The sequence below is a fragment of the Vicugna pacos genome, chromosome 4, assembly GCF_048564905.1.
Source record: "Vicugna pacos chromosome 4, VicPac4, whole genome shotgun sequence".
NCBI lineage: Eukaryota > Metazoa > Chordata > Mammalia > Artiodactyla > Camelidae > Vicugna > Vicugna pacos.
Genome location: NC_132990.1, coordinates 19519416 through 19546655, shown reverse-complemented (window position 1 = coordinate 19546655; position 27240 = coordinate 19519416). Strand labels below are relative to the sequence as shown.

Genomic DNA, 27240 nt, shown 5'->3' with positions numbered 1-27240 from the left:
CACTGGTTCCTACCCTGTCTTTACCAAGCCCCCATTATACTCAAGAAGAAGAGTGGGGAAAACAGGAAGGATTTCTACCTGGACCTTCAGGCTGGTTACAATAGGGAGAAGTTTTACTTTTACCACAGGATCTCCAATGGGGTGTCTTGAAGGCCTTACATGAAGCTACACATTTGAGTAAGGATGCTTTTTCCTTGCTAATCTCAAGGACATTTAAAGGAAAGGGACTAACTAAGACCACAGACCGAGTGACCAGGTCTTGCCCTACCTCTGCGGTTAACAATCCACAGGGACTTTTAAAACCCCAATTAATTCAACCTGTTCAGCACAGAGGGAGTTATCCAGGAGAGGACTGGCAACTTGGCTTTACTCAGATGCCCCCATATCAAGGTTACAAACACCTGCTGATCTTTGTTGACACATTCACAGGATGGATAGAAGCATATCCCACCAGAACTGAAAAGGCATCAGAGGTAACAAAACAACTATTTCATGAAGTAATTCCCAGGTTTGGTCTCCCTCTTTCTCTCCAAAGTGATAATGGGCCTTCATTTATCTTCTCGATAGTCTAATCTGTTTCTAAAGCCTTGGGAATTCAGTGTAATCTACATTGCTCCTGGAGGCCTCAATCCTCAGGAAAAGTTGAAAGGGCCAATTAATTCCTTAAGACTGTTCTTAGAAACTCATCCAAGAAACCTCTTTAAGTTGGAAAGAGGCTTTACCAATAGCTCTTTTACGAACCAGGGTCGCCCTGGGTCTTAGTCTTTAAGAAGCTCTCTACGGAAGACCATTCATTTGGACAGAAATACTGATAGATAATGAAGTCACTTCTTTAGGGGCATATGCCCAGGCTCTTAATCAATTCCAAAACACCTTGAGAGAATTTGGTATATGTAGTATGTATTTGTGTGTGTACATGCATAATTTGTTTACATGCACAGATATGGAGAATTAGCCTCATTTTGAGGTACAAAATAAGTAAAGCATATAATTAGAAGAGACAGACAGACAGAAATAGAGACAACAGAAAATTCATTCAAAGTTGCCAAGAAAATAATAATGGCTACCATCTATTGACCCCCAACTATGTGACAAGCTTTAAGCAGCTTTACATGTATCATTTATAATCCCACAACTGTCTTGTGGGGTAGAGTGGATTAGCTTTCTTTTATAAATAAAAAAAGATGCCCAGAGTGCTAAAGTAACTATGCTTAAGGAGATGGAGTTCAAATTCAAGGTTCCCAGTTCTGTCTGAGAGGTGCACACTCTCCCCACTATGTTTCCCTGTCGATTAATTTGTGGACAACTCAGCAGTGCTTCCTTTTCTTTGAGAACAGTGCTTTCAAGCAGGCTGTAAATTCTGAACCAAGATTACAGGATCTCCACTTCCAGAATTACTGTACTTTCTGTGGGATTATTCTTTGGTAATAATACACATAGTGAAAATTTGGATGTTAAAGTTCCCTCAAAGTCACTTAATCCAGTCCCCCCATTTTTGAATGATTTTTTTTCCTGAGTATAGTTCACATTACAAAAAAATGTAAGAAATGAACTTCATAAAGGAAATGAAAAATTACACTATGCAGAAACAATAACAACATTTTAAAACACTTCCAGGCGCTTTTTTTTTGTGCTCATTTCTTATGGATATAACACAGTTTTGAAATGAGCTTTTACTTTTACTTATCATTAGACATTTCCTCAAATTCTTGAAAATCACTTTATAAACACTACTTTTAACAGCCGCAATATATTCCACTGGGAGGGGTAGGTGAGGTTCAGTTTACTTACTGATGCCCTTGTTGGCAGATATTTAAAGTGTTTCTAATTGCTACAATAAATAGTATTGCAGTTTTTCAAAGAATCTAAGGCTTGTGACACATATGGCAAAATTGCTTTTCAAAAAGCTACCCCCTTGATTTATAGATAAGAAAATGTAGGGGTAGTGTATTGCCATGGTTACCTAGTTAATAAATGTTTGCTATGGATCTTAAACCCAGTCCTTTTTCTATATTCTTTCTATGGCCACAGCTATTTACTCTGACTCAGATAGATGTGATCGGTGAGGGTGTCAACCATATCCTTAAATAATAATCTTGGAGGAAACATAAATGCAGCATGGGTAATAAGGCTACCTCAGTCTTTACGCTCAGGTAGACTTCATCCCTCATTTACCAGTTTTGCAGACTTGAGTAAATTATGTAAACTTTCTGAGCCTCCATTTCCTTACCTCTCAAAATAGGAAATAAAAAGTATTTCATAGGGTTATTATTGAATAAAGAATATCTAGGTACACAGTAGGCTCTCAATAAATGGAATTTACTTTTTTTTTTGAGGATATGACATTTACTATCATCTTATTCATTTAGGCCTTGAAAGTCAATTTCCTCTTGGGTTTTTTTTTTTTTTTGCTTATTACTGTACATTCTGCAGGCATCTGTGGTTTGAACAAGCACACTCCTTTCCAGAAGGTGTGATTAATTCTGTCTTTGAATTCTAACCCTCTGCAAACAGAGCTTCTTTGTAATAAAGTTGGCTGTGTTATAACAAAAGTACCTCCACAAAAACTTCATTAAATCATGGGAGGTGACAATAGAGTGTGTTGCTGTGTTCAATATTTCCTCTGCGTGCATTGCCACCCACCGCCATTCTCTGCAGTGCAGTTCATGTAGAAAGGACAATGGGGAAACTACAGGCAAAACTGAGAAATTTTAAAGTTTACCTTTTCTAAACCTCTGTTCCCAACCTCCTTCTTTTTCTTCCTTGATGGGATACATTTTCTTTCAAACATGTGTTGCTCTCTTAATTGCTCACCTTGAACATACATAATATTTAATTTCTGCTTATGCTGCTAATATATGTACATGCTATTATCTCCCTGAGAAAGCAAAACTCACAGAGAAGTAATATTGTGTTCAGATTTCACTCTTGGTGTGAGTTGAGTGTACATGACTGATTGACTGGGTTTCACAATGATTTAGGACACTCTAATTTCAGGGGAATCATCCGCACTGAAGCTTTCCTCTTCAAAGGAAGACCTAGTTGCCCACTTCCCCACAACTAACTGCCTTCTTGGGGCTCTACAGTCTGTCATCTTCAATTTTTTTTTTTTTTTGCCTTTCCTGGACTTCTGAAAATTCTGAAGCCAAACCATCCTCTGATATTGTAAAAGATCAGAAGAAAAATTTCTTGTATTGGATCATTCTTCCTGAAGTCACATTCTTCACTCAATATGTAATTAAACTCCTCTGGGAGAAATCAACTTCATGATGATATACATCAATCCTGAATAAATCAGAAAATGCTTCCTACTTATGTTTTAGCACCTTTCACTTACAGATTTAACACTTCCACTCATGTTTTCCTTTGAGTTTCCGGGTTGAGGGTATAGTTTTATATTTCTCTTTCTTATGGTTAAGATTAGAACTTTCAGACTTCATTTTTTAAAAGGTGATGATAACAAAATTACTTCCCATTTACTCTGCACTAACTTTGTATACCTAAGTCAATGTTGCCTCAGGAAGTGTATTTAATATACTTTGCCTCTTTGATAGCCTACTGAATGTGAATAAGAATATTTGAAGATCATCTTCCAAGGCAGACATTTTGAAGGTTTTGAGGATGACTTTAATGTTTCTGCCCCTCTCTCCTTCCATCACACACACACACACACACAGACACACACACACACACACACACACACACACACACTTTTTATACTAAAGAATTTTTAGAAAGTTCTGCACCAAACCTATTGATTCAGATATTTAGACTGCAGCAACCATACTGAAGGAATCAAGAACCCATTACCTCAGTGCTTCCTCCAGAAATATTTTGAGTTACTGAATTTTTGATAAATTGAAGGCAAATTAATAATTTTTTGCAGTTTTCTAAAACTAATTTAATTTCTTATCTTAGAAAACAGAAGTTCATAATCTTGTTTAATATCTATTAAATAATTACAAATATTAGAAACTTCAGAGTCACACCATAAAGGCCATCACATGGGGCTTTTGTACAGGTGTGGGTAAAAAATTAGGCAAAATTTACATTGATTTTACCTGACATCTTGGAATGTGCCAACAATTTGAATATATAAATATATATTTTATTATGATATGCATATTCTTTAAAATGGAGTTCAAGAATTTCTAGCTAAATAGTTAAATTACAATTAAGAAGGTATTTACTGTAAAAGTAAATTAATGAGCATTTAAGGGTGTAGTTTAATTAGGCACTTTAACAATAATTGACAAATGTATGGATGAAAGTTTACAATGTGTCTTTACATATACTATTTTATCTAATTAGATGAGTACTATAGGGTACTATCTCAAGTTTACAATGAGAAAATGGAAGCACTGAGAGTTTTAAGTACGAGACTTATTACCACATAGCTAATAAGTAAAGGAAATGGAATCTAATCACAGATCATATATCCCAAGAAAATGACATTTCTGCTTCTAGTGATTCCTATGCTGGTACATAGATTTCCCATTATTGCTCTTAAATCAAAGTGGAGGGTAAGTAATTTATATTTAATTTACAAGAGAGTTTTGAGTTAGTTTTATTCTGGACAAGAAATAAGCCTCTGAAAGAAATTAATCTTTCCTTATTATGAGATTCAATGGCTTTTAGAGCTGACAGGACTTCAGTTATCATATTGCCTTATTGTTCAGAATTTTTTCATTCACTCAATCAGTATATGTTTACTGGAACATACGTGGTTGGTACTGAGTGAAAAAGAGGTCCAAGGGAGTTAAGCAACTTTGAAAACAACAATTAACCAGAAGAGATGGAACTGAAACTATGTGTGTGTGTGTGTGTGTGTGTTTGTGTGTGTGTGTGTGTGTGTGTATACACACATACTCACTCAAGGGCAGCTATAAAATGCTATGTGAGGGCATTTGCGGCAAGATACACACACAGTTCAATTTTGCATGTATTACTAGTCAATGGCTTTTGACAGACCATGCAACCTCAAGCTGAGCCTCAGTCTCCAGTGTATGAAATGAGAGAATAAAATCCCTGAAGCATGAGGATAATATGACAATTAAATGAGATAATATAAGTTAATGTGTTCTAATACTGTTAAGCTCCTTATGATTATTCTGAGGGAAAAGAGAAAGCAAACTTGACCGTGTGCTTTTGGAAGAAAGTTTCAATAAGCTTCTTTTAGAAACTGTGTTACATAAAATATATTCAGCTTCAATTATTCAGCATGTAAATTGAATGGAGTAAAATTCAAAGTATCCCATGTTGTATGTACATTTAACAATTATTTCAGAGTTAAAACACACTGCTTGTTCTACAGGTTGGGAAAGATAGCGACTGGGGGGATTCATTGTTCTTTGGATAGCTGCTGTTTCTTTAAATTGGGTGAAAGAGTTGTACAGTTGCTGAGTCAGATGATCTGGCAGCCTGAGAGATTCAGGGCAAGAAAATGGTGGCACTCAAAAAAAGAAAGTAAAACAGAAGCTTTCCCTCCAATATATCACAAAGTAATAGGTGTAACATTAGAAAAATGTAGTTTAAAAGCAGAAAAATATGGTTAGAATTTGAAAGCATAATATTTTACTTTTTCTTATAATTGCACATTGTTTTTTAGCTTATAACATTCATATGTATTTCCTTCCTCGTCAGTGTGCTTTTACAGACACAAATGCCCATCATTTTGTCTATAAGTGCTTTACTCTATTATGCCTACATTTTACTGCAATTTTGCCTTGATTGTAAATAAATAAAATTTAAAACTGTGAAATACTGGTGTTTTCTTTTTCTTCTCTTACATAATGTTAACTTGTTATGTTTACTGCCTCGTTCTGGTTTGGAAAATAAAATAAAATGAAAGAAATCCCTTATCTATCTATCTATCTATCTATCTATCTATCTATCTATCTATCTATCTATCTATCTACCTAAGAGTGCCATCCATCCTATGTAAACAAGGATGACTGTATATAGTGTTTCAAAAACATATCATAAATGACTTTTGTGGAAAATTTCTATCTGGTGCTACAAGTTTTAATGCACAAGTGTATCCTGTTACATCTTTTGCCCCAAAATATGTTCTAATTGTAGAAATGTGGCATCTGAGAGATAATCTTTTCCAATTCAGATGAAGGATCACATAATAATAATAAAGGGCCTCTCTCTTTTGGTAAAAGAGCTCCTCCAATGTTTATTCAGATTCTCAGTGTGCTTCCTGGGACCCAAAGTGTAACTGACTGATTCTAAAATTTTGAATCTTACCTAAAAGCTTGGACCTCAATTTAAAAATAAATAAGAAAAAATAAGGTTAAAAGAAAAGCAATGCAATGTTGATCAAATTTGTCAAATGGTGTCCCAGTGAGCCACCTGCAACAGAATCCTCCTCATGTGGTTTAAGGTTCAGATTCCTGATTCTTGGGACCCATAGCAAATCTGCTGAGTCAAATTTTCTGAGACTGAACCCCAGAAATATGTATTTTAAACAGCAGCCCAGGTAATGCTGCTGCTGCTAACCTTTGCCTTACTTCTTTGACCTCTCATTATTTTCGTGCTTAAATTAAGAAAGTAAGGACATATTTATTTACACCATTCTGATTGCACAATTTTATTATTAGTTTCAATTTGCTTAAAAGAGTATCTTTGTTCATACAATTCTGAACGTCTACAATCTACAAACCTTTTCTTCCCTGGAAAAAAAAAAAAAAGCCCTCCTGGCTTCACAACCATTTAAATAAGTTTTGAGGGTTTTTTTTTTTAAGGTAAATGGGAAAACTGAAAGCTAGTTGAAGAATTAAAAAGTCATTTATGATAGAAAATAAAAATCAACTATTCTTTTTCAAAGGACCTCTGAGGCATTGTAATTTTAAAGCTTGTAGTTGATGTTTTTAACTGCCCCCCCATTACTTCTTTCTGATTATGTAGCTCTGCCCAACTGCAACAGTTATTCTAGGGTTTATGAAATAAATACCTGCACTGACAAGCAGAGATTTTCTTCAATCCTCACCTCTTTAAAAAAAAAAGCTATTGATGCTTAGTAAATTCAATAATTGTCAATATACATGGGATTGCTGAACACATACTGAAATAGCATGAATTAAGATAATCTGCAGAGGTCCCAAATTGTGGGCATTTTCTAAAATGGAGCAGAGTCTTAAAAGAATCTTCCTTCTCCTACTGAACAAAGCCTTACTTTATTCCCAAGGTTTTCTCCATCAGTTGGCTTACTGACATAGAAGTTGATCTTATTTTAATATTTACTGATGTTTTTTCATTCTAATAAGTGATTTCATTCTTTTTAACTAAGGGGGAATCTATTCAAACATGAGGGAAGTTTCAGCATAAGAAGAAATCTGTCGAGGGACATCATCACTGGAAAAATATCACTGGCCATTCTCCTTGCACCTCACAAAGAGAAACAAAGAAGAGAAGACCCTTCAATACTCTGGTCGCCACCTGATCTGGAAGGGAATGGAATGGCCAGGGAACCTCGGAAGTGCCGCGGACCCCTCGACCCCAGAGTGAACCTGTCGCACTCTGCCCCCTCCCTTCCAGAAAAAAGGCCTAGCCAGTTTCAAGCTACAGATGTCGGCTGTCATACCTCGCACGTCTCCTAAACCCACTCAGACTGCCTGTCTCCATCCCCTCCCCCACCCAGGGCAGCCCCTAACCTGCTCAGCTTTTAGCCCCTACTTCGCAGTTACTGTTACTCTGATAAAAATCTTACCTGCGGAAATAGATGGGGTGAAGGATGAGGCCCCGGGGAGGCTAAAAGTAGAAGGGGTTCGTTCGCGGAGTGGGGTGAGAAGTGGCCAGCGTCTAACTCTTGGTGGAGGGTCCTACCCCAGCGGCCAATAAAATCTCCGGCATCCGAAGCGTCTCTAAGACTTGAGAGGGTGGGGAGATGTGTCCAGGAGGGTGGTTGGAGCTGGGAGGTGGTGGAGGCGAGGTGTGAGCAGTTTCGAGTCTCACTTCCTACTCTAGGGTTCTGGGAACACCCGTTGCGACCCCAGCCCCGTTCTGAGAGGCGGTGAGCCCCACCCTGAAGTCGTCCGCTGAGGGCTTGTGAGAAGGGATCCCAAGAAGGAGGCACGTTCTGGAACCAGAGAGGCCTAACACCGGCCAGGCGCCTTGGAAACAGGTATAGCTACCCACTTATCATTAAAAAAAAAACGAACTACATTGTGAATTGGCACAGCGTGCGCTAGAGTCTGAAGTCAGAACCCTCTCAGGCTTTCTCCAGACCTTGAAGCCACAGTCTTCTATAGGATACCTGCACAACTCATCTTCCTTACCCTTTCTCACTCCTTCCCCAACTAACACTAAGAAAGCTCTTAGTTCATCGGTACTGTACAGTCGTTTCAGTGGCAAAGGCTTTGAAAGTAATTAGTGATGGTCACAGAACTTTGGAAAACTCAAATGAAGAAATAAAAGAACACCAACCATCCTGAGGAAGCCACCATTAATATTTTGGAATGTTCGTGTGTGTGCGCGCGTGCGCATGTATGTGTGCTCGTGTGTTTGTGTGTGTGTGTGTGTGTGTGTGTGGAGAGAGAGAGAGGAAAAGAATAAAATTTACTGTTTTGAATTTTTAAAAACCGCTTAACTTTATAATGTAATAATTTTACATTCTATTGTTCTTCAAAAACATGATAATATATAATTTCCCAGCTCTGAAATACTTCAGACCATAATTCCAGAGTATAAGTGTACCATAATTCTAGCAACCTGATTGCTAGAATTTCAGGTAATTTTCAATTTCTTGCTATTATTTGTCTGTATTGGTCTTTGTCAGAATATTTCCTTAAGATAATGCCTTCATGTTGAAAAACTGAATAAAAGTGTATGGATATTTTACAATTTCTTGATACATAACTGTAAAAATGTTCTTGCCAGTGGCTGTTTAGAAAAATTTATAAATCTTTAGTCAATAAACAGACACAAGATTATTCATCAGATGTGTGAAAACCAGAATTCAGAGAACTACAGTTTTTTGAAAAGCTATTCAATATAATACTTTTATATTTAGAAAATGAAACTATACCCACTGTTTACATAATGTAAGCTGTGGCAATAAAGCACCACAAAAACTTTTTATCAGGTTGGATTTTGGAGCAGACAGGATTCCCTGGCCTAGGGTATTTTAGGATGGAGTAGGGCAAGTAAGATTGTTATGCTTCTCAAAAAAGACTAAAGGTTTTAAAAGAGCAAAAACACTGGGCCAAATGTTCAGCCTTCCTTTAAGAAAGTATCTTTGAGGTGATGTGGACCATGTTACTATCAGGAGTCATTCACATATTGAGAAAATGGTTTAGCTTAACTCTACCATAGTCATTACTAGTGATGAACTAATACGTAATTAGCAGACCTGTAAAATATTATGGACATACATAACAACAGACTGTGTCACTGTTACCTTAGGATGAGCATGGACTTTTAAAAATTCTAGTCCCCAAAGAATTGAGCGAATATTAAGTGTTGTTTTCTGAAAGGATTATTGTTCATTTAGAACACATATAAGCTAGGGATCATGTACACATTGGGAATAATAGTTTATACTACCTGTACGGTGCTTACCTTGATAGGACACATGCTCTTAAAGGAGAGAAAAACCCCTAAGAGTTCCCAGACAGCGGTAAACAAATAAATATTTAAATTCATTAAAAATGACTATTTTGTAAATACACTCAGGTAGAAATAACAAATCAATTAATGTAATTAATCAGGCATGTGTGGATAAGAAACTAGTAATGTGGAATTTTATTATTTACACTTTCCAGTCATATAGAAAAGTCATAATGAACATACTTGCAGAAACTTTAAAAGACGTTAAAATAATAACACCTTACAGATCTGTATTGTTAAATAAGTCATATAAGTTATTTTTTAGCACTGTGACTCCCAAGGAATTGTGTGAATCCCAACATACATACCATCCATACATATTCTGAAATCAATAAAACCAATAGACATAACACATTAATATGAAATATATAATTATGTGTCATTTGTAATTATACTTCCAGATATTTATATACATGTATAATTTCATATATGAAGTTGGAGAATTGCACATATTTTTAAAACATATTCTATTCTATCCAAGTCATATGTTCTGTCTTCAGCTATTTGTTGAAAATTGGGCTTTTCATATAGTCAATGCATTTTTAAATAGCTTTCACTTCATTTCAGAAAATTGATATGTATCTTAAAAATGAGGAATAAATGGCTATTTTCAATGAAACTATCATTTTCATATGTTAACACTTTATACAATAAACAGACTATAAAATGAATATTTCTGTAATTTAAATTAATCACAGTATTTACAGTGTGTATTTCTAAAATTGAAAAGATATAATTATAGTATTTACATAGATTAAAACTTCTACTTTGTTACTATAGATTTTTGAATGCAACCTAATTATTTAAATAAAGTAACTTTATATACAGACTAACATTAACAGCAATGAGATCCAAAAACATAGTGGCTAAATGTTTGCTAGTATGGATAAAGCACCATTTTAAAAAAAAGGATCCTATTAACGTTATAAAATGAACTAAAATCAAGCCAGCAGCATGCCATGAAATTCTTTACAAAGCTCCTTCTACTAATTCTTAAAAAGCTGAACTTTCATAATAATGTGAAAAAGAAAATGTGTATTCTCCCTATAAATTGTTTGTAGATTTTTTGTCAATAGAAATTGAGGCACTTAATTAAACGTCTAATTAAAAACGTTAACAGTTTTACATTTACATGTCAAAAGGTCTATTTACGTTACAATAAAAAATAATTCCCCCTCTGCTAGCCTTTGCTTTTCCAAAACATATATTCCCAGGGAAACAGTGCCACAAGAAAGGTAAAAAAAAAGTGAAGTCTCATTAATTTGTTTTTGGATTTATTATCCAAACTCTAATTAGGATTCCACATATTGTAACTATATGTATATATAATATTTCAATTATTCTAGTCATAGGAAATTACATCGAAGATGTAAAGATTGATCTCATGTGGGTACAAAACTACCTAGAATTCTTTTTTCAAAAAGTAGGCCTCACTTTTTAAAAAGTGTTAATTGGGGCCTGAGATGACTAAAATCTGATCAGTGTGATCCTCAGACTCCTCACTGTACGTCTATCGGTTGCCAAACATACGGGCATTGTCCCGAGCATTTTAAATATAACCAGGCCGCTAAAGAAGAAACCTCCATCTCACCAAGAAAGTCCACCTCTATTGACTGCAAAAGCAAGTGTTTGCTCCTCTTAGCAGTTACTGATCCTTCGATCAATGTTACTATTTCGGGAAGTCAAACTCTGTTCGAGCCCCCACCCTCAAACCTCCTCCACTACTGGAAGGAGGGAGGGTTGACCTCGCAGGAAGGTTGGGGAGAAAAAAGGCGGCATCCAGAAAACTGAGACCGTTAGTAATACTTTCCTCCAGGGCGCAATAAAGTGCCTTAGAAATACACCTTGTGTGTGTGTGTGTGTGTTCACTGACTGCCACCCAGGAAATTCAGGAGTGACTGACTTCTAAAGTGGGTTTAGAATCTCCCGGTATCCCCCAGAGTTTCACGGGATTACTCAGGTGGGTGAAGGTGGCTCCAGGCTCAAAATACTAGAGAACGGCACCTCTAAGTAACAATAACCCGTACAGGGAGAAAGTGGAAGGAGCCTCCCACACAGTAACAACCTCCTCCAACCTCGTCCGGAAGATGTTTTATCTGAGTATTAGACTGTATCAAACAAAATCATCCCAGGGCCGATTGTGCCCGGGATTTTCGAGGCCTTTCCTACCTGGTCTAGGATGCGGCTGCTGCGCTCTGCGCTGGCTCCTCACTAGCATCAGCACGAGGGCCGCAGCGGCCCGCACACCCGGCGCTGCCCACTCACCCGCTGGCCGCGCGATGTGCACCACGAAAGCCCTGACTCGCGGCGGGCCGCACGCGCGCCGAATCCGCACTGTGACCAGGAGCCGGCGCACCATGTTCTTGCCGCCGCGGAGCTCGGCGGGCGCTGTGCCGCCTTTTGGCTTCAGAGGTAGGCAGTTCGGCGCCCGCCCCCCGAGTCGCACACTGAAAACCGCGCACCGCCCCCCGCCCATCCCCGCCCCGCAGGCGCGCACCCGCCTTCCATGCGCGCGCCCGCTCGCCCCCGACCTCCCCAGAGCTCAGAACCGTTCTGCGCACAACGCGCGCGGGAAAGGCCGGCAGGCGCGCCTGGCGGCGCGCGCGCGCGGGCGGCTAGCGTCCTAGGTTCCTCTCCCTCCCCCCAACCTCCTCTTTCCCGCCCGGTCCGCGCTCCCCCCCCACCTTTCCACCCTCCGCGCGGGCGCCCCACGCGGTGACAGCTCAAGGTCCTGACGCCACAACGCATCTCCAGGCAGCCCGCCCCCTCGCAACATCCGTCACCTGACCCTGCCATATCAGGAACCGCCGCGGTCCCGCTCGCGTCCCTGCTTGCCTGTCCCCCTTCCTTTATTATTCGCGCCCTTCGCCGAGGGTCCTCCATTTTTCCAAACCGGATTATTTAAAAGAGAAAAAGAAAGAAAGAAAGGAAAAAAAAAAAAAAGCAAAGTCATCTCGTAGCTCTATCCTCCATTCAGGAGGCTGGATGTTATTTTTGAAAGAAATGGCGCTATGTTCCACTTCTAGATTTGGGAAATGAGTGAAATTAAAGGAAACTGCTGCGACATATGGACACTGCGTGGCGCTGGCGCCGCTGGAGCGGCGGGCCTGGGGCCGGACCAGGTAGGCGGAGCCGAACCCCAACCCCTGTTGGGTCCGGGAGCCCCTTCCCCTCCCTGTTCCCGGCGTTGCGGAGGGCTCTGGGCTCTGGGCTAGGCCGACAGTCCATTCACCAGAATTTTTATTTTCGCTTTTAACCTCCGGCGCAGCGAAGCATCTGAACGCTTCTTCCTCTTTCCTCCGCCCGTGGCGCTCCCCTCCCCCACCGGCTGCTATTCGCTCTCCGCGAGGCCCGGCGTCCACTGGTCGTTCCGCCCGCGGCGGCCCGCAGCCGCCGCCGCCTCCTCCCGCCCGGCTCTCCGACACCCTTCCCTCTTTCCGCCTGACTCCTCAGCGTGGTCCCTCTCCTCTGTCCTCTCCTCCTCGTTTCTTCCACATCACTGTTCCTTTCTTTCTGGACACCCACCCTGCTCCTCGCGCCGCTGTGGTCCTCTCTGCACAGGAAAAGCAGGGGAAGGAAAGGAAAGAGCCGCATAAAGCAGGGGTGAGTCGAGGACACCGCGGCGGCCTGAGGACACGGAGGAGCTGGGTTCCAGAGCGCTGTCTGACGGGTCCCAGCTCTCTGGCTGAATGGAGCTCTGACCCGGGCTCGCCTGCTCCCCGAAGGCGGGTGGTCGAGCCCAGGCCGCCGCTTTCAGGCGGACGGCGCTGACCCGATGCTCCAGCGTCCCAGGCCTGAAGTCAGTCTCGATCGGCTGAGAGCCTCGTGGGCTGGAGGCGCGGCCTGGCCGACCAGGCATGTAAGAGAGGATGTGGGACTAGGCCCAATCTTCGGAACCTGAAAGGTGGCCCACCTCGAAGTGGCTTCTTTTATATGTGCCCGGACCTAGTGGTTGAGCTGCAGAAGTGGATCCGCAGCGTGAGAGTCGACAGGTCCAAAAGATCTGAGCCGCTCACTGTCTGGAGAAGGCAAGTGAGGCTTGGATGGTGCAATCACCGTACTGTAACTGAGAGGCCAGGTCCAGCGGTAGGCTGCTTCCACTCCCCACCCCTCACCTTGGCACAGGATGTCACCGCCTAACAGGCCGGTTAAAGTGAGACTTAGGGACCAAGCTTAAATAGCCACTCATTTTTACACACATCTTTTACAAACCCACCTCTCCCCTCTCCTGCAGGACTCCCTCAGAATTTACCAAACGTCGGGCTCCACACTGAGGCTGCTTGCCACTCCTCTGCGATAGAATAAAAGGGCTTTTTCTGCTCTTCACAAGGCTAGCTCTTTCTCCTTCAGGTCTGTTCTCAAGTATCCCGGCTCAGAGACTTTTCCTCTTTCAGGTACCATCATATCTCCGTATTTCTTTGTTGTTTTTGGTTTTGTTTTCCCTAAAACACTTACCATACAGAAATCATCATAAGTAATTGTTTCCTTGTTTGTCTCTCAATAGTTAGTATGTAGTTAGTATGTAAACTCTATGGAAGGCCCAACTTGCTCTGTCTTCCTCCTCCTCCCACCCTCCGCACCACCCTTCCCCACCCCCCCAGCACAAATCTCATAGGAGAGATGGACTAGTAAACACGTACAGTTATACTGAGAAAATTTCGCTTTATGGCAGAGGGGGGATACTTTAGGGAGTGGGGGGATCAGAGAAAGCATCCTTGAGGGAAAATTTTGCCCAGTCTCAGCATAGTATTATTTAAAGTCTCTAGAGAAGGGGAGGAGTTAGGGATTTCCTGGACCCCGGCTGTTTAATTAGCTGTGGCAATAAATCATGATGATTGAGGGTGAGAAGATCTGTATTACACATTTCTTGAAATTATTAGTCAGAGTTCTCCAGAGAGACAGTACCAATAGGGTGTGTGTGTGTGTGTGTGTGTGTGTGTGTGTGTGTGTGTGTATGATTTATTTTAAGGAACTGGCTTACCCGATTGTGGGGGCTGGCAAGTCTGAAATCTGTAAGACAGGTAGACAGGCTGGAGACTCCCAGAAGAGCTGATGTTGCAGTTTTGAGTCAGAAGGCAGCCTGGAGACTGATCTTTCTTCTTTGAGCAACTTCTTTTCACTTAAGGCCTTCCAATGATTGGATGAGGCCCAGGCACATTATGGAGGATAATCTTTGTTCAAGTCTGTGGATTCAAATGTTAGTTATATCTAAAAAAAAAACAACAACAACTTTACAGCAATAAAAAGACTGTTGTTTGACCAAACAGTTGGGTACCATAGACTAGCCAAGTTGACACATGAAATGTGACATCACATTATCTCATTATGCCGGAGAGGTCTGCTGAGCCTCAGTTTCCCAGCCAAGTTTAAATTCAGAAGATTTGTCTGTGTTGATTGGGCCTGTATAACTTAACCTATAACCCTTCTCTCTCCACCCAAACTTATTCTTGATAAAAGGAGAGTTGCCCACTTCAGAGGAATGCTATTTGAGTAAGACCATTGAGTAAGATTGTAAGACAGTAAGCACTGTATTCCATGAACATAAATTTTACAACTTAAACTTAAATCCCATCTTGGTTTTCTTCTGCTGCCCAACACCTATGTTTTGTTAGTTGTGGTATGCAGGGGAATTCTATCTAATTTTAGTGTTAGACTAAGCAAAATACAATTATGAAGATGAATCTTTAGCAACACAACTAATTTGTGGTATTCCAAAGACATTTGGAATTCCAAATGATTTTTGATTATGTGCTCTTCAAAAACAGTATGATCAAAAACTGAACAGTATTTGTGTGCACTTTCACTTATGTTACTCATTTTATCACCACAGTGGCCCTTTAAATCTGGGATTACTAATCTAGTTTACAGGTGAGAAAACTGAGGCCCAGAGGGACGCAAATCTTTGATTACTTTATGGCCAGCAAGTTCCAGGGCTGGAATCATTAAGAAGTTCTTTGGACTACAAACTCTTTCTTTTGTACTAAAGGCCAAAGTCAATGGGGAGTGAGCTACTGATGGGTCATTTGTGCAGAAAGAAGACCACTAAATATTGGAGCTTTTTTTTTCTCTCTTCCTTTGGCTTAAAAACTGACTTGCAAGATCTGAGTTTTAGATTGGTGGCAAATGATTTCTATTTTGAATCAGCAAATTCATCCAGCAGGCAGAGATAGGAGGGGGCATTTACTTAACATATCTTGTCTGTACCACCCACCCCTAGTCATGATGTTCCAGGACACTAGCTTTTCCCCTCAGGCATCTCTTGATTATCAAAATTCCTTGAGAAACGTACCTACTATTGCACATGCTCGAAATGAAAAGCCCAAAGGTATAAGACAAAAGACACCATAAACAAGATTTAAAAACCATTATTTGAACATATATGACAAAATATTAACTTCTAGAATACATAAATAAATACTGAAATGAATTAAAAAAAGAGTAACCCAGTATAAAAATTAGCAAAGAATATAACTGGCAGTTTAGAGGATGTACAAATAGTCAAATGGCCAAAAATACATGAAATTGTACTAAATTTTACTGATTAGTAAAGAAACATAACAAAAACACTGACATATACCTATAGGTGTGGCAAAAACTAAAAGGAGAGATGACACTGGCTAAGTTGTCAGAAAACAATCACTCTTGGGGGGAGGGTATAGCTCAAAGAGGTTGAGTGCATGCTTAGCATGCACAAGGTCCTGGGTTCAATCTCCAGTACCTCCTCTTAAAGAAGTAAATAAATAAACCTAATTATCCGCCCCCCCAAAAAACCTAAAAGAAAAAAAGAAAACAATCACTCTTACATTCTATTGTAACTAAGTGCATTCACTTTGGAGGGCAACGTCACAGTTTTTATCAAAACTCTATATGCATATACATCCTCTGTCTCAGCAAGTCCACTCCTGTACCTCATATAAGTGTGCAAAGAAACATGTACATAAATATACATATGGAAATATATACATAATGTGTATATATGTATGGAAGGAAATACATGTTACATATGTATATATATATGTATGTATTACTCTTTGACTCAGCAATTTCACTCCTATAACTCGTAAGTATGAAAAGTATATATTCGTATATATGTGTGTATATATATATTATGAAGATATACATACACATATTTATATACACATAAGTATAGAAAGATTTTACACACGCACATATACAGGCATACACTGTATGTCTTACATGTACCCTTAGCCTCAGCAATATCACTCTTATAAATTGCTACAGATAGGTCATGTAAGGATGTGAAAAGGTTCTTTATAGCATGATATGTAGTAGGAGAAAAAGGAAATAATTTACATGGTTGTCAATAGGAGACTGGTTTTAAAAAATTGGGGTTCCTCCATAAAATAAAGAATTATGCAGCTGTACAAGAAATGAAGTTCATCTCTATACACTAATGCAAGTTGTCAAAGACCTACTGCGAATCAAAGGAAACAAGTTGCAGAATGGTATGATCCCATTTACATTTTCCAAATGTGTGTGTTCGGGCAGGGGTATTTACCATTATATGTACCTATATATCTGGAAGGCTGATTACTTTTTTTAAATAGTGGCTACTCCTGGATAGTGAGAATGGTGGGTAGGGTGGTTTCAGGAAATTTTATTTTCTATACTGTTTGAAAATTTACCATGAACAAGAATTTTAAAGTAACAATGGAAATTTGGGGCTTCAAACCTAGAGTTTTTTTTCTAAGTTTATTTTAGGTTTATCTTGATTTAAAAAAATTTTAATTGAAGTATAGTCTATTTACAATGTGTTAGTTTCTGGTGTACAGCATAGAGATTCAATTATATATATGTATATATATATTCCTTTTCATATTCTTTTCCAATATAGGTTATCACAAGATATTGAATATAGTTCCTTGTACTAAAACCTAGAGATTCTAATTCTGTTGTCCTAAAGTTGGTCAGTGAATTCAAAATTTAGAACCCTCCAAGAGTGATTGAGAGCCAAGGTTGAGAACCACTTCCCTATATGTTGGTCTCAGATGACCGGTGTGGATAGCATCATTGTACAGATATAATAAATATCTGAGGGGCGAATGTAAAATAAAATGCCATGTAATTTTTCCTTAGAAAGGGGATGACGTTAAATTCTTCTGTTTAAGGTGGGATTTAAACAGATCAAAAGGCTCCTGAAACCCTGGAATAAATTCATATACGATACCTCTAACAAAGACAATCCAGAGATTAGAGAATAGTAGAGGATGACAAAATATTTTAGGCAAGGTTATAGCTTGTAACTCTAGGTGGCATATTAGGAGCAGGTACAGAAGTCTGTAAAGGGTACCACTGTGCCCTAGGAAAGGTGGTAGAGGTTAGTAACTCATAACCTACAGATGGAATGAGAAGCCATTGAGTATAAATATTTCTAACATTCACCCTTCAGAAGCAGACTTCATGTGTTGTCAATCTGTTGACCTATCAGTGGCTTTGTGAATAGAATAAGTTGCTTACTGTTTTTATACTTATATGTTATCTCTTATAAACATATTATAAAATACACTGACATTTTTATAACTTAGTCTGATAAAGAAAATGCAATTATTTATACTAAGAGATGAGTGAAATCTGAAGGACAATGGATAATCCTTACCTATCTGGTGTAGGACTGTATCAAAAGCTACCCAAACAGCAGACACTCATTACTAGTCCTGACTGCCACTCTGTTGTCTAGAGCCCAGTAACTGGTAACTAGTCAGAAAAAAGTGGAATTCTCAGGGAAGCCAAGTTTTTAGCTAAGGAAAGGGGATGGGGAAATTTGTGCAGGGATAAGAAGGTAGAGGGGAGTTTGTTCAAAAAGAAATAGAGACCCAGACATCACATAAGAGAAGGTTGAAACAAAGTAGCACCACTCATATCATAATATAGACTATTCCAAAAATAAGATAGACAAAAAGATTATGCATTTTGGGAGGAGGCCAGATTTTAAAGAAAAACGGGCATGGTTTAATCACTGTAATTGGTTTTCAGTTTAACTCTGTTGTAAAATATTTTCCCTGCCAGCACTGACTCTGTAGATCTACTGGAGGTCTAACGTCAGGAGCTTCTGAATGGGAAGGGGATTAATAGGTGTTTGGGATTCCTTTGTAAACTTCCAGTAGAATGTGAATGTCTGTGAGACAGCAAATCATCTTCATTCATCTCTTAGAGTTTTTTTTTCCCCCCAGAAAAATCTTTGGTTTGTATTTATTTCAAACTTCAAATTAGTAAATCAGAATTGGGTGCTCAGTTGTGACATACATGCTGATTTATATTACTGTGTTTAATATGTAATCCATGCCATCCATGCCAATTACATATTATTTCATTAGCAGCTCTGGCTCCAAAGCACTACTTCCGTTATTACATAATTAACAAAGGGATGATATATAAAAGTTACCATTTTTATAAAGTATTTTTTTCCTTATGCAAGAAACTCTAAGTGAGGGATTCAAGAGGTCAAAAAGGACTCCTACCATTTGTTATAGCTGATATTGAGAAACGCTTTATAGAAAATCAAGACGGTAGGGAATGAGTAGATTCCCATCATTTTAGGCCTCGAATTATTTCACAAATCCTATCAGCTTGTAGACCATAACAGTTTAGTTTGATTTGATTAATTACGTTGAACTATTGACCCATTTTCCACAGAACACCACCATGCCTCTCTTCCTTCTATTCCTTTTGTTGCTTTCTTTTTGTCTCATTCTCAGCCCTCCTGAAATGGCTGACTTGTACATATTCAGGTGACACAGAGCTCTTCCCTGACCAGCTAGTTCCTACTAGCACCCAGGCAACATTTACAGACCTAAAGTTTCAAGGAATCCAATGGAAACAAACCAGAAAGTACAGAGGTTTAGAAATAGGTCTGTAAAATCCATAACAGCTGTTTACAGAGTTACTCATCTTCTAATGACTTTTCTACATATTTTAGCTTTCTCATGCCTTTGCACTTTCTATCTCTTCTAATATTCCCAACATTTTCTCTTGGTTCTAACTCCTATACCAACCCCATTTAGGTTAGAATCCCTTGTTATATGTGTACTTAAAAACCATTGTTTTCTTTGGGAACATTTACACTAGTTTGTGAATACCTACTAGCATTATTCTAATAAATGTATTCGGTCTACCTGCTTAGCTCACTTGAAGTGATTTTTTTTTTTTAGTGACTCTGAGTGGCATGAGAGAAATGCAAAATGCAAAAGAAAAAAATCAGAGGTAAGATGAAGTAAGAAAGAGCTTAAAATTAAGCTGTTTTGGCAAAGCATCTTTTCTGTGCTGGTACCCATAAGCTTGTCTGTAATTTTCAGCTAACTGGTGGAGGTAGTGTTTATAAAGATTCTGCCCCTCTCTCAACCCAGGGCTCCAGAATTTAAAATGTGTCTTCTCTCCACTCCTCTATATAGCTTTTTGGGGGCTCAGATCATGGCAAAAATCATTATTAATAAAATATAAGACCACATTACGGTCATGTGTGCAACAAATGCATAAAAGGATAAAACTTTAGGGATGATAGGGAGCTTAAAAGTAATCTAGTCCAACTCCCAACTTGTATAAATGAGGAAATTGAGGCTAATCAATGTCACATGACTTAACAGGTCATATATTGAATTAGTTGAAGAACCAATTCTGAAACCCAGGTCTTCTACCTTCCAGTGAAGTCCTAATTTCTCTTTACTTCATTCCTTCTTTATTCCCTGGGATTATGAATAGAACAGGAGAAGATACTGGAAGTATTATGATTCAATTGTTGTTGCTCCTTCAAGTAATTTTTAAATTAAAATCTTCCTATTTTCTTATGTATGTTCTCTGTCTTTTTTAGCTTGATAATTGAACACTGACATTTATACCAACCTCAAGTTTATTTTTCAAGTTTTCACAAAATAACAAAATAGTTTGTTAATAATGAATGTCAGATTTTGGTTATGATTAGCTGCTGACATAAACACGAAAACAGACTTCTTTTGCGTAGATGACACTAGCTTTTGTATTTGTTTCAAAGGCAGTCAACAAGAGTGCTTCTTCAAATGATTTCTATCATTTTTGCAGATCATTAATCCTACTTGCTCTTTTTTAGGTAGAGTGTCCATGTCTTGAGCATTGGAAAAATTATACCCTGTCATAAAAACAAGCAGTCTTAGGAAAAGCATAAGAGGGAAATAAGCATGTCTTTTGTCTTTTGAAATACAGAATGACTTACAGAGGTGAAGGAGAAAAATCTCTGTTGACGATTACCTATTAAAACACAAGTAGTTTGTTTTTAACATTTCCCATAAAGGAAGGGCAATATAGAATCTCAATGTAAGTGTAAGTTAATTTTATTTATTTGCTGAAGGTCAGTTACGTACCTAGCTTCACTAATTTGGTCCTGGACACTGTATTCTTATTATTTTTGTCATAATACAGAAACAAAATATCATAAAAGCATTCCTATGAACACACTTTCCCAAACCTGTTTGGAGTTGTAAGGACCTTGAGCACCCTGTTTGAATCTATTTCATTCTTTATATCTCAAATTACTAACATTAGCCATTAGAACACAGGAAATTTTAAACAGATTTTGCTTTCATAGTAAATCATCCCTGTTTTCTCATCCATTCCCTCAGCTGAAAAAGGAAATATAAAAATGAGGCCAAATGAATACATTTTTGAGTTCTGAATTTATTTCACTTCCAGATCTTGCAATGAAGGTCAGGTGGTAAGATTGGTACAAACCTTGGTAATATTTTAGATTTAGATACAGAAATGAACATATATATATATATTTTGTAATTGCACAGTGGAGCCAGAGGCAGGGTTCCTGTCTGTAGAGCTATGTTTGTTTGCATGTATCCTTCAAGTGAAATCTTTACAAACTTAACAGTATATACTTCTTGTGCTGCTGATAAAACACACCAGCCAAACCTGCCTACCAGGTGGATTTGAAACTGAATTTACTTTTACATGCACTTATAAATTACTATTTCAGTCCAACCAAGTGGTTCTTGATGTCCAATGTATAATGTTTTTGTTTTGCCAAATATATGTCATTCATTTACATATATACATAACTGTGGACCTCACAGTACCATATTACATCTTTCATATATGTTACACATATGAAAATTTTATACATTATAGATTTATGAAAAAATGTAATATGGTGCCCTGTGAGATCCACAACCACATTTTCTTGATTTAGTTTCCCTTAATATTAGAGTGTCATAAGATTTTGCAGTATTTAAGTTAAAAAGGAAATCACATTTTAAGCCAAAATCTTAGGAGTCCAATCTCTATTTTTAAAAAATTAAAGCAATGAAGTATCAGTTGTTCCAATGCTATAATGTATCAAGTAGCACTGGAAATTAAGTCCCCAAACAGTGCACGTTGAGTTTGTTCAGCGGATATTGACGTTCTACAAGTCATCATTATACATATTTTCAACAATTTTATATTCAATCTACTCTTTCAGCGAAACTTTGGGAAATATCCCGAGATAATTTACTGGGTGAGTGCATCCATCTTCTAAAAGACATTTGTAATATTTCAGTTTGACCCCGTAGACACTCTATTAAAGGAAACAAAATTTAAGTAATAAATAGGTGAAGGGTGAAAGTAATCTAGATGTTGGCACTGTGCCATAGCTTCATTTAAAAGCTGTAGTTCTTCCTCTCCCCTTTCCTAAGGGCCAGAGTTACTTTGTTATTTAAAGTCTCCGTATTAAGACTGTTACTGAAGAACCTAGAAGTACAAAATATCACGAAATCTTTTCAAGTGGCACACAGCGGGTTTTCTGTATCCTACCGTATATAAGGCAAATCGTTACAGTTAACCACCTACCTACGGTTGCTCTTGCTACAATCCACGTCAGCCTGTGCGCGGATTTGTCAGCCTGTGCACGGACTTCTGGAACCCCGCAGGAATCTCGCCGAGATTGAATAACAAACAGCAAAAGCCCTCCCCTTTCGGAGAGCTGAACACCATCTTGATGTAGGGATTTTTGAATAAGCGGGCAAACTCGAGATGGCTCCCAGATTCCCTTTTCCCAAGCACTATCCAGTGGACCGCGCTCGAGTCTCCAAGGTTTCCGTAAGTACCGTCTTGCGCGTGACTTGCTCTGCTCCGCCCACCGTGTAAAGGAAGCGTTGGGTGCCTACTGACGCTTATGTCGACCGTTGCCACTGTCTGGTCCTGTTTTCACCTTTTCCCTTAGAGCCCCCAGGGCCTAACGCCCGAAGTGGGGATTCACAAGGGGCTCCTTCAAGGTCAGTGGGGCGGACCTTATCACCTGCCTCCAACCCGAATGCCAATCACTGCCGCCTCCCACTCCGCCCCAGCATCTTCTGTGTGAAGAGTCATAGCACCAGGGATCTCTGGCGGACTTCTTCACAGGCCACTTTTCTCCAGAAAACCCTGAAAAGTAAACCTAGGAGTTCCATATTCCGCTCCTAAATCTCGCTGGAAATCCGTGTGCTCCACCTCTCTCACCTCTCTGCGTTTGGCTTCGAGGTGAGTGTCGAGGGCTGCATCCAGGAAAAAAAGAAAAAAAAATTATTCCCAGTCTGCCACTTCTTTCCTGCGGAGAATCGAGTCGCCCAGGAAGACTTAACGCCGCTCCATGTTTGCAGCCCTTATTGAGTTAGTGTGGGGAATTGGAGAGAAGAGTCGTTGTGGGCGGTTGTATGCACGCACCATCAGTCTCCCGCGGCCGCGTGCAGGTACCGGGCGACGTTGCGGTGGCCCCGCTCCTCAGCCAGGTCCACGGGCAGGCGGCCCCAGGCGTCGCGCACGTCCAGCCGCGCCCCGGCTCGGTGCAGCGCCACCAGCGTGTCCAGGAAGCCCTCCCGGGCTGCGTCGTGCACGGGTCGGGTGAGGGTGGCGGGGTCCGCGCAGTTGGGGTCCGCGCCGTGGAGCAGCAGCAGCTCGGCCACTCGGACGCTGCCCATCATCATGACCTGCACGGGAGAGAAGAGTGGTCACGAAGGTCTTAGGGGCAGGTAGAGACTTTGCAAAGAAATACCTATTCATGAAGTATCCATCTAACGCAGAGGCGCTTACAAGCCTCAAGAGTCTAGGTAAGCTTTATTTGCTGACCCAGTTACCCGCCACCCCCCACCCTGGCCCTAATTAGTTCCATTTGATTCTTCAAACATGGGAAGACAAGAAAGCGCTGATGGTAAAGACCTTGTAGTCGCTGTGGGGGGAAAAAAGATTTTTTTTTCTTTCGATTTCCATTGAAACATGGAATCTATTTTGTTAAATGATTTAAGTGTGTTGGGGGGTTAAGTTTAAAGACTCAGTAAGTTACTAAGTCTTAAATTATTTCCCTTGCTGTCTCCTCTACCTCAGTCATAATCCCGATCTGAAAATATTTATTTGACAGTCAGCTGATTTTTAAAAAATTTTAGAGTAATGCTTTAGGAAAGAAAATAAACAACTAAGTTCAAAACAATGTTTACTTTGTTTAGCTCTTGTATTAATCCCCTGTGGAAGGCTTTTGCTTTTCACTGTTACATACATCTGTGCTCATAAAGGGAATATAGTCCCACAGTTTGAGCCAAAAATGGAGATAGAGGTGAAACAATAAAGTCACTTACAGTTTTATAAGATGATGAAAACAAATTCTTTTAAAAATAAATGGTTCACCACTTTTAATATTTAATGTTAGAGATAAGGGCTAAAGTTTAAAGGGTAACATATTTCATGTAATGTAAAATAAATACAATATTTACATTGCACAGGATTTTATAATGTACTAGGATATTATAGTGTTAAATAGTAAGTATTTGCTATATAAAAAAGAGCTGGGATCTTAGCAGTTAAATCAGAGCAATGCATAATTTTAAAAGATGTTTTAGAGCTGTAATCTTACAGTATCCATTTGTGTACATGTACATTATGCAAGCATTTACTTTCTTATTTTAACAATAAAACACTTTTTAATAACTACCCACAATGGAGTTACTTGTTTTTATGAGTTTGTTTTAAAATGTACCACGGAATCAAAAGATAGTATGCTAATTTTTTGTTTCATGAATAATAAAAAAACATTCATTTCCTCCCTTAAAAACCATGATACGTTATGATTTCTACTAGTGATGTTAAGTGCATTCCATATAAAAGGAAAAGGGAAAAAGTGGTTCTTAATATCTTAGAAAATGGTGAATTAAAAAGACAAACCTCTTTTTACAATTATTCATATAATTTGACATCTTTAAGAACTACTTTACAATAATTTTGCTCCTTTAAACTGTCTCTCATTTCTTCTATCACTTCATATGAATTAAAAAAGAATGAACACGTATTTTCTTTAAAATATACGCGATTAACAAGATTCCCTAACGATAGCTTGGTTCTGGGAGGTGACTGTGAGGTGGGTACTAAATATGACCATAATAGTCAACAGTAAAGCACAAAACATTAACTTAGATTTTAAAGGAATTAGAAAATGTATTAGTATAAATTAAAGCTGGATTAATAGTTAAACATATTGAATAAATTAATTTTAACAATGAAGAGGCTAATTATGAACAGACTTTGCCATTTTAAAAAGGTGAAGGAATGCTTATGTAATCCAAGCATTAAGTATAAAAATCAAACAATAAAAATCTATAGAAGTATATTTTTTCTTAGGTAACACTCAAGAGACACTGCTAACATAAAAGGAATTAAGTACTGTGATTGAGGAATCCTGTCTTATTTCGTCGTATTCAATTCACCTGTATGAGGAAAGAATACAAAATTTCATATCACAGCTTAAAAATTCATAGTGATATTTTTCATGTGCTATGATTTTGTATGATTCCTTAAATCCAATCCAAATTGTTGTAACTTGTAATTTAATTATCTTAGTCGTTGAAAGTTGATCGCTGTTTGTCGAAAGGCAAAAAGGGCAAGACAAAACAATTCTCCCCCAAATAACCTCTCCTTTCTCCCTTTCCTCCCCAAATGAATCTATTTCTTGCATCTTTTATCATGAGATGAGAAAGGGATTATTGGTCTCTTTTTCTACCGTTAAAAAGAAACCAAACCGAAGGGGTGAGTTTTCCAACCCCTTTCTTTAGAATTTTTGAAAACCTGCTTTACACTTGAGCTCCACACTCCAGCAAGAGATACAGATCTAAGCCAGTGGACATCTCAAGTTGCAGCTGCGTCCCACAGAGACCACGGACCCGTGTTCCTACGCCCCCTGCCGGCGAGGCCCGGGTGCCCCAGATACCTGGATCGGGCGCCTGCCGAAGCAGTTGAGTCCGTTGGGATCCGCACCGGCTTCCAGGAGCTGCCGCACGGTCTCCACTTGCCCCCGCGCCGCGGCATTAGCCAGGCGGGCATCGCCGCCGCCACCACTGAGCATAGCCTTGTCCTCCTCGCTCAATTCGCAGCCCTCAGACGCAAACTGTCCCGGATAATCCACCGCTGGCTGTGAGCTTCGCAACACCCCTCCCTCCCGTCCCACCTCGCCCTGGCGCGCTCGCCCCACTCCGGGAGAGCTCAGCTCAGCTTCAGGCCCCTTTCGCCGTCCTTCTGCAGCTTGGGGGGACCCGTACAACGGCCGACCGGCCTGTAGTTAAGCTGGACTTTCCCAGATCGCTGCCAGGAAAAGGCGTCTCACGCGGCCGCAGCCTCGCGTGAATCCGCTCTGGCCACAGAGTGCGGGCGCGCTGCGGCGTGCTCACCGCCGAGCTCCCCCTGGCAGAGTGGAGAGCCGGCAGAGACTGAATCGGTTCCCAGCTGGGCTGCGGGGCTGGGCTCTACCCACCTCCTTAGGCTCCGCCCCTGTCCGTCCAGCCGGCGCGGGCACGTCCCACTGTGCCGGCTGGGAGACCTGGCAGGCAGATGACGTTACAGTCGACGAGGGTAGGGGCGGGGGGAGCAGCCCAGACGGTGCAGGGACGCATGCGCCAGACACAGGCGGCCCCCACTGCGCAACTAGCTGAGCAACTCGCTGCGCGGTGTCCAGCAAAGCCTAGGCTAAGTTTCTTGGAAACGTTAAATCATTGCGCTCAGCTCCCAATCACCTACCTCCAGCAGGCGGAGCAGAGGATTTCTATTCCTTCAGCTCCGAGCCAGCTGGTTTTACTTGGAGATGTCAGTCGCTCCCTGTATAATCAAAAGGCCGAGAAAAATACATTTAAAAAAATTCCATCCCTCTTAAGATGCCTGAAAGTGACAACTCTACACCAGTTATGCAAGTTAAATTTATCCCCAGGCTGCACTTGAACTTCACTAGCTTCATATCTTGCATCAGCCTTAGCAATTTGGTGTCTCCCTATCTGAATCAGCAAAAAATCAGTCTCAGCAAAAAATACTGAGAATCCTGTTTTGAATGTGCTTTTTATTCTTTTCATCTTTAAATTATGGATACGACCCTAAAACACACACACACACACACACAACTAGTCTGAGATTGAGAGTTGCATCCTGGTACACGTCAGACACTTAAAAAACACAAATATATATTTTAAGAATCTGAGATCCAGTTTCATGATATTTGAACAATCTATTTTTGTTTGCACTCTAACCTATTTAAACCCAGCTCAGCAAGTATTTTATTTCTATTTATCATGAGTAATAAAGGAAATTATGCAGTAATAATGAAACAATAAAACAGGGGTGTGGTCCTGGGCCTGTCATTAAACAGGCTGA

The 27240-nt window shown here is 39.7% G+C and overlaps 2 protein-coding genes and 1 long non-coding RNA gene across 8 annotated transcripts in view; 1 reads left to right on the top strand and 2 right to left on the bottom strand.

The window, feature by feature from the left end:
• The window catches only part of LOC102543341 (cyclin-dependent kinase inhibitor 2A), a 31175-nt gene extending 16442 nt beyond the window's left edge, over positions 1 to 14733 (bottom strand). Inside the window, exons 1-2 of one of the 5 annotated variants that reach the window (XM_072959303.1) lie at positions 14594 to 14733; positions 13865 to 14062 (exon numbers count right to left, since the gene is read on the bottom strand). The gene's annotated coding sequence lies outside the window, so the exon portion shown is untranslated. Of the gene's footprint in view, positions 1 to 7714; positions 8069 to 11781; positions 12888 to 13864; positions 14063 to 14593 lie in introns of those variants that run through there. The other 4 variants (XM_072959304.1, XM_031677017.2, XM_031677018.2 and 1 more) reach the window with 4 other exon arrangements.
• Positions 13526 to 13946, top strand: LOC140695998 (uncharacterized). Its single transcript, XR_012071906.1, has 2 exons — positions 13526 to 13640; positions 13847 to 13946. It is a non-coding gene; the product is annotated as an uncharacterized lncRNA (long non-coding RNA).
• On the bottom strand, positions 14590 to 26333 carry CDKN2B (cyclin dependent kinase inhibitor 2B). 2 transcript variants are annotated; one of them, XR_012071900.1, is made up of 3 exons: positions 25814 to 26333; positions 22435 to 23549; positions 14590 to 14795 (listed from the first exon to the last, which is right to left on the bottom strand). XR_012071900.1 is itself a non-coding variant. In XM_072959301.1 (2 exons), exons 1-2 carry the CDS (start codon positions 25946 to 25948, stop codon positions 23289 to 23291), a joined length of 396 nt encoding a protein of 131 aa, XP_072815402.1. In that variant the 5' UTR covers positions 25949 to 26333; the 3' UTR covers positions 21257 to 23288. The 2 variants fall into 2 exon arrangements, 1 of the variants encoding a protein (XP_072815402.1); XM_072959301.1 differs by lacking the exon at positions 14590 to 14795 and having other exon boundaries at positions 21257 to 23549.
• Positions 26334 to 27240: the final 907 nt, after the last annotated feature.